This window comes from Mixophyes fleayi, chromosome 8 (genome assembly GCF_038048845.1).
Source record: "Mixophyes fleayi isolate aMixFle1 chromosome 8, aMixFle1.hap1, whole genome shotgun sequence".
NCBI lineage: Eukaryota > Metazoa > Chordata > Amphibia > Anura > Limnodynastidae > Mixophyes > Mixophyes fleayi.
Window position 1 is genome coordinate 2,469,715 of NC_134409.1, and position 12,497 is coordinate 2,482,211.

Consider the following 12,497-nt stretch of genomic DNA (forward strand, 5'->3'; position numbering starts at 1 on the left):
TATTATACATATTTCCAATGACAACTGGAAGTTTACATTTTTGTTGTGCTGCTTATTCTTTTATTCATCATCATCATTTATTTATTTATATAGGCACTAATTCATAGAATAGTTTGAACCCAAATCACCGTCTGGTGATGAATACAGGTCTAGGTGCGCTCTTCTCTACAACACACTGCAGTACATACATAAGTGCAATATAAAGTCCCAGCAGAACGAACAGAAAATAAAAAAATATATATTATCGTCACCTGTTAATAATATAGTCATTTTTTTATTTTTTTTAAAAAGTAGTTTTTTTTATTTCCCACTCCCCCACGAAATACATATATCAGGATGTTCTAATACCTGCTGTACATTACATAAAATACATTGTTACAGCTGCTCCTGATTACAGACACATGTTCTAGCTGTATACACAGCCGTCATCACTAGTAATCAGCACTTACACCTGACCTGTAGCTGGAGCAGGAGATACGGCTGAAAATCACGTATCTGAGAGATACCCAAAGCTTGAATCAGACGCTGCTGTGTGCGCTCCAGCTTACTGCGCAGTGACTATGGGCATACGGCCATTCTCTGCCCCGTCCCACCCCTGAAATCATAGTTGTGTAGTAAGGGTCCTTTGCGCTCGAAGTTGAATTGCATACAGTTGTGTTTTCTAGCGTATAGTCCTTTTCTGGGCGCTGTAATTTAACGCAAAATACGTCATGTATCGGCATTTACGTAAATAAATTGATTCAGCCCCAATATGTGCAGCATCGTAGAATATATCAGACTCACCTTAGAACTGTATCACTGCTGGAGACCAGAAGGACAATCTATGGAAACTGTGACTTGCCCAGAATCCCGTCTCTCTATCACAATTATAATATATCTCTCCTGAGGTCAGTGAGCTGAGAAAGTGGCAGCATTATAGTGAGCTTTACTGCATAGTTTTAGCTCATACAATATGTTGTACACTTATCATATCACTGCTCCATGTATGTCACATACACCCGCAGAATAAAATCATTTTACTACACCTAGAAGTTGAGTGTAATTTGGAATATTTTCCTTATTTCTGCTCCGACTATATTCACACACATTCCCGGTGATAACAAGGCAGCGGCTGAGTGTGGATCAAGGACAGGGGACAGCTGTCACCTTACATCAGCAGGTGTTTGAACCTGGAGATCACCCTCCACCTGGAGATTTCTCTGCCAGAATCATCATTACACTTTCAGTTTGCAGAAGCTCGAGCAGCTTTTCAGTGCGACTTAAGGTAATCCCCGTGTAGGCTGTCCGTAAACCCGGCAGCTCAGGCGGGATAACTTCCTAGATCCCGGAGTCTCATCTTCTAAACCAACACTTTTCAAGGCCGCAGTCCCACTATAAGAAATCAGAACCTTCTGTTCCATAAACATTTTACGGTTCCCGGGGAAATAAATGACTTTGCGGTGTATTCACAAGAATGATTTGATAAGATGCGATACTAGAATCAATATTTTCCTGCTGTCTGAGTTAAGCCATCCAGCGTCACTGATTGCCGATGTGTTTATCACAACGCAGAAATGGAATAAACATCAGTGGGTGTAAAACGCTAAAGTATACGGGGGTCAATTAGAGTCAGGAGCAAAGCGAAAACAAAAGGAGCAAATTTGCCTCTGGATAATCCATGTTGCAATGAGTGGGGGGGGCAAATGCATTTATTTTGTTTGTAGGCATGGACGATACTGGCTGCTTTTGCATGTAGCATACAAATACTGATTTAATCTTACACTAGAATTAAAAGTTGAGCTAGGAAACACCCCCGCCCGACTCTAAATTTGTCTGCACAGTTTAACCCCCCTGCGCAGTGCAACATGGTTTTTCCAAGGTGCAAATTTGTTTATTTTTTTCTTTGCTTTGCTCTGGTCTCTGAATGAGGCCCACTGTGTATTTCAGCCTAGAAAGTGGCAAGTTATCTATAAATAATAGTTAGTTATGTAACCTCTGCATCTCTGCACACGGAAGGGGCGAGGAAACTGATTCATCTTTAGAAGCTCCTGTTATAATTATTTGATGATGTGAATAACGCCCTGTACAGCAGGAACCGTCTCTTGTTGGAATCAGTTAGTGCGCCGAGCAATCAGGGCCCTGGCATGTTGATACATTGACATAATAAGGCTCTGTGTGAAACAAATCATCTTATAGTCTTTTATTGCCCATTTGTGACTCTTGATAAATATCCTTCTGCCACTTTGTATCAGCTGCAGCGATCTCCCACTAACAGGATTTCAGCACATGTACCAACAAATTGCCTTAACATCATTTGTGCCCGTTATGGATTGAAATGGCAGCGGCGGCTGACGTTAAGTGGATTCTTCAATTTTGTATGTTTTTCTTTATTATTACGTTATAATTGAATTACATGAATTTCTACAAGGGCTTCTCAAAAGGAGGCCGCCAATCAGGGAAGCTCTGGATATTCATCACAAGTGAATGACATGAAACGCCACAAAGTTTTTTGGCGCCAGGGTCGTTGTTGTTGCGACTTTTATCAACATTTTATTTGACACCTTTGTTGTTTCGTCAGATAAATTCTGGCTGTTGGTTCTGTGACTGCTGAGTGTTACTTTCGCTACCCAGAGTTCTCTATGGAGCGCCCAATCCACACTTGTCTGGCGAAATTTATCTTCCCTCGCAGTCAATACCACAATTTATAAATAGGCGCAACGGTGCAGATATAAGTGCCTCCTTTTTGTGTTTGTAAATACCCCCTTGGCCTCCATATTGCTTTTATACATATATTGTTTGCAGTCCTGATGATCCCTATATAATATCTTGGGGGGGATTCCAGGGGGTAAATGTATTCCGCAGCGCATTTTTGCAAATTGCCGTTATTTGGCGACTTTGCAGGGCAAAACTTGCCTTTCAAGACATTGCCATTTTAAATTTGCCGTGCAAAGTCGCTGAATATCGTTGATTTGCAAAAAGCTCTGCGTAATACATTTACCCCTGGTGTCTGCAATCCCCCCTCTGAACCAGAAACATTTCTGGCTCTGATAGAGCGGCCCCTTCCTGCTCCTCGGTGAGATCTGTAGGCTTTCCCTGAGCAGGAGACATTCATATGCTGAATGTATAATTTCTACAGTATAATTATATATATATATATATATATATATATATATATATATATATATATGTACATCGACTATGAATATATTGTTGAAAAGCAAATTTCTTCAGGCTTAAGGTTGGTTCCCAGGCTGTCCCACGCCGCCTCAGATAGGTGGAGGGGGGAGCGTTGAATTTACGATGTCAGCCATCTGTTTATTATCTTTTCTTGGTGTTGATATTGTGAATTTATTCTCACTCAGCCCTTCTGTGATAACCGTCCTTTACCCTCTCCTGGGTTATTAATCACAGAGGTAAGAGTCTGCTCTCTATCACTGGGGTGACAAGAGGTACAGCCCCAGCTCTTGATCCACGGAGCGAAGAACGCAGCGCCAAGTAGCCCTGCGCAAGAGCCGCTCTCGAAGCGTGTAAAGCCCTGCTAGCCGATAGACAGGCAGGAAAATATACTAGTATGAGTTTTGTAGAGCTCGTCTTGCTGAATTCAGCAGTGGGGCCCTCATAGGTGAGAGTTGCTGTTTTTTAAGTGTTACTGCTTTTTCTACCATGTTCTATGAAAATGTGGCCATCGGGGGGCGCTGTTTCTGTGAAGTATATGGGTTTATGTCACTTACTCTCAGCCATGCGGTTAATATGGCAGCTCCTATTAGTATAAAGATATTCTGCAAAATAAGATTAATTTGCAGAATGACTTTCACCTTACTGAAAAATACACTAATGCTGCAACTGTGGATCCTGCAGGAAATTCTTTCCCTGAACCATCTCCCTCTTTATCCTGTACAGCATGTGCTGACTGATGGGAACTCAATGGGGGGCTCTTGTTCTCCCATGCACAGTAGATGTGAGTCCTTTCATTGCAGTAATCAGGGTAATCTTCTCTGTCTAATTCTTTAGGGCTGCTGTTAATTACAGGTAAAAAGAGATTAAGAGAAAGTGAAGTTGTCTTTTGTAACAAACTATTTACCAATTCCCCAAACAGATTAATACAAACGGTAAGTTATAAAAACAACAGTCAGTAATTATCATATTTTATTAGGACGCAGAGCAACATTTTTTTATTTTCGAAAGGATAACTCAGTGTAAATCACCTTAATTAAAAGTGTCACGCCGGGCTATAAATATCATACTTAGTAACTCATTTCCTGTGTACATGTTATCATTTAATACTCATGTATCACTGGGGTGTGGAGCAGGAAGTGCGGACTCTGGGACCGGCTATTACCATGTAAATGGGTTATTATCCCAGTGCCCGGCTGGATGATTAACAGGGTACAGACCTGTCTATGTGGCGATCACTGGGATAATTACCGTGTTAGTGTTTTACAACAAACAGAACAACAGATACATTTTATTTATTTATTTTGTTTCTTGAAGTAACAGGATATTTTGATAGGTTACATTAAAATATTGATAGACAACCTCTGACTCTCCAGCTATTGGTTCCATTTGGCAGGGCAAGCTGTAACTTGTAGTTCTACAAAGGCTACAAAGCTATAGGCTGCCACCACTTGTTTAAGATAAATGCACATGGATATTTTTCAGGGTATTTGAAGCTTCAGAAACGTCTCTACTCAATCAAAGGTATAAAAATAATAATCACATAGTCCATTTCCTGTGTTGCAGCGATAGTGGGACATTAGTCTTAAATAATGAATTTTACAAGCAGTGGAACAAGGTTAGGCTATGACTGAGGACCAAGCCATAGTTTGACCAATGGATGGCGCTCTTCTGTTGCTGAATCCTCCTCTTTCATGCTGTTACATTTGCGAATAAATAAATGGGCTTAAAATAATTTTTACTAATAGAGATTACTTAACATTTATAGAAAATTATATATATGATAAATTGTTATAGCCCCAACATACCCCACCGCATTGTACAGTGTAATAACACATATAGGACTATAAAAGCCAACACAGAACACGATTATCTGTTATATCTACTCAATTATTCAAACAATTCATTTAAAACAAGTAAAACAGTAGGTGCTTTATGTATAAATGCTAGCTCCTGGGCTCAGTTGTCTTAGCGTAAGGCTTTGCATGATTTAAGAAATATATGAACATAAGTTGTAGTTGTTACTTATTTTCCAGGCCTCTGTTTTGACGTAAAATTTAATTTAGGATTATATTTAAGTTATGACATTGATGTCGTTTTTTTACATGAATATGTCAAGTGTTGTGTAAATCACTGTCATTTGCTGGACTGAATTATTACCGTCTGGCCAGAATGTGATCTGTCTTCAACTAAAAGTTTTCAATGTCAAACTACATATAAATATTTTGTAATATAACATGAAACCAGTCCAGCCGAAACCTTTAGAACAGACCTGATGGAATGATAGTGAGCCGTGTGTGTGCCCATGTTTGTTGTGTTGTCTGTGTTTGTGTGTATATGTGTGTTGTGTGTATATGTGTGTGTTGTGTTGTCTGTGTGTGTGTGTGTATATGTGTGTTGTGTGTATGTGTGTTGTTTTGTCTTGTCTGTGTTGTTTGTATATGTGTGTGTTGTGTTGTCTGTGTGTGTATATGTGTGTGTTGTGTGTATATATGTGTGTATTGTGTTGTCTGTGTGTGTGTTGTGTGTATTTGAGTGTTGTGTTTGAGTATGTGTATGTACATTAAAGGATATACATCTAAAAAGTAACATTTTTGTAGTGATAATTTTCACACATGTATAACCTTATTACATAGTATTGCCCATTGCTCTGACGTGTCCTCTCCAAATTCAGAGTTACAGAGATGTCATTTTGGGGGACATGACCATGGAATATGTCACTAGCATCATATACATATATACCATATGTAAACGTAGAGAATATAATTACACGTGTGCATTTAATGTTAGTTGCTCCCAACAGAGAGATTTCTGCAGTAATATAAATATGGGCAAATAGGTCTCTAACCCTGGGATTTATAAATGTAGTTTTGTAGTGAAGTTTCTTCTAGTGCGATATTCTCACAGACATTACGGTGACTTCCGCCACCATCCCCATAAACGGTGGTGGATAGTATCTGTTACTGCCGTTGATTTCCCGGGATCATCCCCATAAACATTACGGTGGTGGATAGTATCTGTCACTGCTGGTGACTTCCCGGCATCATCCCCATAAACATTACGGTGGTGGATAGTATCTGTCACTGCCGGTGACTTCCCGGCATCATCCCCATAAATATTACGGTGGTGGATAGTATCTGTCACTGACGGTGACTTCCTGGGATCATCCCCATAAACATTACGGTGGTGGATAGTATCTGTCACTGCCGGTGACTTCCCGGCATCATCCCCATAAACATTACGGTGGTGGATAGTATCTGTCACTGCCGGTGACTTCCCGGGATCATCCCCATAAACATTACAGTGGTGGATAGTATCTGTCACTGCCGGTGACTTCCCGGGATCATCCCCATAAACATTACAGTGGTGGATAGTATCTGTCACTGCCGGTGACTTCCCTGCACCATCCCCATAAATATTACGGTGGTGGATAGTATCTGTCACTGACGGTGACTTCCCGGGATCATCCCCATAAATATTACGGTGGTGGATAGTATCTGTCACTGCCAGTGACTTCCCTGCACCATCCCCATAAATATTACGGTGGTGGATAGTATCTGTCACTGACGGTGACTTCCCGGGATCATCCCCATAAACATTACGGTGGTGGATAGTATCTGTCACTGCCGGTGACTTCCCGGCACCATCCCCATAAACATTACGGTGGTGGATAGTATCTGTCACTGACGGTGACTTCCCGGGATCATCCCCATAAATATTACGGTGGTGGATAGTATCTGTCACTGCCAGTGACTTCCCTGCACCATCCCCATAAACATTACGGTGGTGGATAGTATCTGTCACTGCCGGTGACTTCCCGGCCCCACCCCTATAAACATTACGGTGGTGGATAGTATCTGTCACTGACGGTGACTTCCCTGCACCATCCCCATAAACATTACAGTGGTGGATAGTATCTGTCACTGCCGGTGACTTCCCGGGATCATCCCCATAAACATTACGGTGGTGGATAGTATCTGTCACTGCCGGTGACTTCCCTGCACCATCCCCATAAATATTACGGTGGTGGATAGTATCTGTCACTGACGGTGACTTCCCGGGATCATCCCCATAAATATTACGGTGGTGGATAGTATCTGTCACTGCCAGTGACTTCCCTGCACCATCCCCATAAATATTACGGTGGTGGATAGTATCTGTCACTGACGGTGACTTCCCGGGATCATCCCCATAAACATTACGGTGGTGGATAGTATCTGTCACTGCCGGTGACTTCCCGGCACCATCCCCATAAACATTACGGTGGTGGATAGTATCTGTCACTGATGGTGACTTCCCGGGATCATCCCCATAAATATTACGGTGGTGGATAGTATCTGTCACTGCCAGTGACTTCCCTGCACCATCCCCATAAACATTACGGTGGTGGATAGTATCTGTCACTGCCGGTGACTTCCCGGCCCCACCCCTATAAACATTACGGTGGTGGATAGTATCTGTCACTGACGGTGACTTCCCGGGATCATCCCCATAAACATTACGGTGGTGGATAGTATCTGTCACTGCTGGTGACTTCCCGGCATCATCCCCATAAACATTACGGTGGTGGATAGTATCTGTCACTGCCGGTGACTTCCCGGCACCATCCCCATAAACATTACGGTGGTGGATAGTATCTGTCACTGCCGGTGACTTCCCGGCACCATCCCCATAAACATTACGGTGGTGGATAGTATCTGTCACTGCCGGTGACTTCCCGGCCCCACCCCTATAAACATTACGGTGGTGGATAGTATCTGTCACTGCCGGTGACTTCCCGGCCCCACCCCTATAAACATTACGGTGGTGGATAGTATCTGTCACTGCCGGTGACTTCCCGGCCCCACCCCTATAAACATTACAGTGGTGGATAGTATCTGTCACTGCCGGTGATTTCCCGGCACCATCCCCATAAACATTACGGTGGTGGATAGTATCTGTCACTGCCGGGATCACACCAGAAGTGGAGAGAGAGGACTCTGGATCACACCAATGGGGTTTTGGGCTCATGTGTTGCAGTATCTGCTCCCTGTTCTCTATCCCAGCCAGGATAGGCCAGACAGGGATAAGCTCCAGGATAAATATCCCTCCTATCCCTTCTCGTTTCCACGCTCCCAGCCATCTGCCAAATGAGGGAGCATTACAGAGAGCCAAATTCAATTTCTCCCCCATGCCAGGGATAAAGTGCCCTCAGCAAACTGATGGTGACAGCGGCATCGTCTCCTCTGTCACATCTCATGTCCTGATCTCCTAAAAAGTCTCATAAAAATGTATGGATGTGCTGGAGTGTGAGTGTGTGTGTTGCGCCTGGATATTAATACGGACTAGATCTGATTTAATATGTCTCTTTCTATTGTAAGCATCTGTTTAGCGAGCGCCTCCTAATACTCGTCGCCTGCTGGTCGCTCATCCTTAGCTCCTGACTGCAGGCTCGCATACAAATTCTGTTATTAAATACACAACCTCCCCCCACCCCCCTCCCATCCATCAGAGCCAGGGGGCTACAAGAAACGTATGTCGACGAGGGGCAATGGGTCCGCCCGCCCGCTCTAAATGTTCCTACCAGCCCTTCCATCGTCTGAAACATATTTCAAGATCCTTTAGACCTCCAGGTGCTTTGTGACCTGACAAATGGAATCAGGGGGAAAATAATGTATTACTGCTGCTGTTTACAGCATGTTAGCCAGAGAATTTACATCAGAAAAATTACTTTAATAACCAAAAAATTACAGATCAATCCTGTTTGGGGACGTTAGCTTTAATATATAATTGTTTCAGATGTAACCTGTCTTAAGGGGAAAACGGCGTTATTAAATTCCAGGCGTATCGCTCCCGGTGAGGCGGGGGAGAGGGAACGCTGGCAGACAACGGAAAGCACCAACCCTGCGTAGATCTACTGTTCTGAGAGCCGACTTATACATTGATATATAGACTTTATCTCTTATCCACCATTGATGACGTAACTGACGCTTTATAAACATTCTACCGCTCCAATTAGTTACATTGTTCCTGATAGATAACTGCTTACATTAAACACAGGGAACCTGTTTATTCCCACATAGGAACCACAGTTGTGTCTTTAAAAATATCAAATAAGAATTGTGTCTAATGATTGTATGTTAAAGAGTAAGAAACGTTTGTGATTATCTGACATTTTTCTCCAGGATGTTACAGAGGCACCTTTTATATTACACTGCTAGAATGCCTCCTACACACATTGCCACTAGCAAAGGACAAGGAGGAGATATAAAAAGGTAAATAACCGAAAATAGTCACTCAGTGAAACGATTTCATGCTGCATTGTACAAAGTAGACTTGGTGCCGCCTGATACCATATATTACCAACCGCTGTTACACATCTGGTTTCTGCTACTTTATTTGTTTTGTTCATTTGCTTTATTAGTATTGATTTTTATTATGGGAAATAATATTTACATATTCGTTATATTAAAATTAAGTGCACCCATTCTTCTCTCGATCGCTCCCACTCTTCGAGAGAACCATCCTCACCGCCCCTTCCAAAAATATCCGATGGCCCCACTGCGTTCTCCGAATTTAGTTGGTGATTTTAGGGAACATAATGGCAGACTGAGGGTCTAAACACATGTCTGTTATTATCCTCTAAGATGAAACCACAACGGCCAAAAATGAGCTGTAGGATAGATTGTCAGCTCTGAAAATCTTAATCACACGGCTCCCATTGGGTGCTTTCCTCCCCAAAGAGGGAGGTAAGGGCGGCCCTATATGCCACCCGGAGAGGGGGAGAGGACCCTCTGATGGACTAAAAATACATTTTAGAAATATGCTAATAGACGGATAGACCTTCAAATGAAAACGAGATTCAGGGGTGTTTCAGGACTTCTACTACTCCCTACGCTCCCTATTCCCCGTCTCCCATAAGGAGCTGGATGTTTTCTTACAGAAATACCAGTTACTAGTTCTTTCTGAGGGTGCTTTCACCCAAAAAGGCCCTGGACTGCACTGAGACATGCGAAGATCCCGGGTGGTCTTTCTGGTAATTATCATGAGGAATTTAATTATCTTTTATCCCACAATCTAGGAGGAGGCCAATAAATTTGGTCTTTTTTACAGTCATCCAAACTGAATATTAAATTATTAGGGATAATTCCCTAAGGCTCAATAAAATCCTAGGACCACCTAGATATCGGATGGGCTTTATCCCAGTCAAGGGTCCTCAGTACATTAAAAACACACTACAAGACACCAAGAATGTTTTATAAATCCCTGACTCATTGCCACCGATCCCTATAGACCGCGGTACGATGCAAGGTTGTCCCCTATCACCGGCACCTTTCCTGCTGGCAATTGAGTCCCTATTGATAGCTAAAACCAACCCAGATATTTCAGGACTAATGGTAGGTTTGGGGGGGAATATAAAAATGGCTTATTTGCAGATGATTATATTACGAGGATGAGTGCGCCTTCACATCTCTTCCCAACCTGAGTTTTTTCAGAAGAGGTTAGACTGAGGGATTCTCCATCACGGATAACACTACGTGTTAAGTAATTAATTATCCTCCCTTATGGGTTAAACTGGAAAATGATACGATTAAGTCAATGTTTGAGCCCTCCAATGTGGAGTGCGGTTCCTTTCCCTCAAAATATTAAGCAAACGGCACCTGTATCGTACTTGTCTCTGATATGTTGGCGTTCCACCAGGTTTAGATGGTGTTCCTAATGTTTGTTGGTAACTCAGACATTAATTCAGGTCTGGATAATTGGCCTATTGTTGGTAGGTGAGAAGTGGACTCGTTAGACTCCATAAATGTCTAGAAACGTGTGACTAGAGATCAATTTACTGAGAAGTATTGGCCCCAGCGCAGCAGCTTTCGGAAAATATTTAATCTCGTTAGATATTTCATTAGCTCAATATCCCAGGCCCTGGGTGTTGTCCGTGAGATGACACTAGGGGTTGAGGGGCTGATATCTATTGTTCTCTTACTTTAAACAACCCATGCCAGACACTTTGTGGTAGAAATAGGAGTGAGACCTGGCATCACATTCACCTGGCTAAGTGGCGCACATGTTGCTGGCATTAGTACGATTTTACACAGGACATACCTTGTTTCCTAGAGGCTACATACATTATTTCTCCGGTTTTCGAGTTTGCCAATCTCCCCCTTTCTTTTGATCTATTTGGTGGTCCTGTTGACTGGTCGAGAGGCCGTGGACTAAGATGGAAACTTGTCGGTGAGGTGTCACTATACATAAGTCTGCTCCAATGATGTTATTACTACTAACCTCTTGCTATCGGGAATCATACACAGATACTTATTTATTCTACGTCTTCATAGGGCAGCAACACTGGACAAAACCTAATTCATTGTTTCTAACTGGTAGATATAAAATAACATGTATTATGTACAGTGAACCAATTATCGCCATTATGGAAAAATATAGGAACCTTGGATTATGTGTATGAACCTTGTGGTATGTTAATATACTTTTATGTATTTTGTGATAAGATTTGCAGCACTAAGGCTCATTCACTAAGAATGCATTTAGGTGCAAAATGTGCACTGAGCCACAGTAACCAATCAGCAATTGGCTTTTATCTGTCTAGTGCAAGTTACACAATGAAAGCAGGATTCTGATTGGTGGCTGTTGTTTATAGCCAATGTCGCACCTAAATACATTGTCAGTAAATTAGCCGTATTGTATTCTGTTATGCCCAGCACCGCACCCTCTACTCACCCAACACCTGTTTTCTGTGCTACTTTCCCAGTTAGTAACTATATCATTATAAATTCACCTGTCGCCTTTATACATCAAAGGTGGCCATTTTGTGGGCTAACCAATATTCCTGAGAATTAAGCCGATCAACTCACTGGGATCCAGTCACATTAATGAGGCATGAGCCACAAGTCAGATCATTGTATAAAGTACCTCATACCTCAGTAACGTTACTAGTTCACAGTGTATTTGAAGGTCTGCATGCTAATGAATTAACAGGCCCAGCTCACAAGATGGCCGCCTCCGCTGTGGAGGTGATGGCTAAACTCAAAAGTGTAATTATGGTCTTACACTATTTTTGTCACTGGAAAAAAAAATGTGATTTAGGTGATTATAGAAAAACTGGGCTAAATATTAACAATATATATCAACAAAACAATATATTAATTTAATGTGAAAAATGTAAACTTTGAGAAAAATGGTTCTTCCTTTGTTTACTGAAGCTGTAAGTATATATGTGTATATAATTATCTTTTCTTATTACTGACATCCCTTTTTATATTCTCTTTACCGGCAGTAAGAATTGTGTACAGAAAGATATCATGACTCCTGGTACACCAAAGGTGAGTGTGAAATATCCGTCTGTATGC

At 42.0% G+C, this 12,497-nt stretch overlaps 1 protein-coding gene across 5 annotated transcripts in view; it reads left to right on the top strand.

Moving 5' to 3' along the window:
* The window catches only part of RNF220 (ring finger protein 220), a 177,673-nt gene that overhangs the window by 123,099 nt on the left and 42,077 nt on the right, over positions 1 to 12,497 (top strand). For 3 of the 5 annotated variants that reach the window (XM_075181600.1, XM_075181597.1, XM_075181596.1), the window contains 2 exons: positions 9,318 to 9,407; positions 12,425 to 12,470. In XM_075181600.1, the coding sequence (XP_075037701.1) occupies positions 9,318 to 9,407; positions 12,425 to 12,470 (136 nt within the window). The remainder of the gene's footprint in view (positions 1 to 9,317; positions 9,408 to 12,424; positions 12,471 to 12,497) is intronic. The other 2 variants (XM_075181599.1, XM_075181598.1) reach the window with 1 other exon arrangement.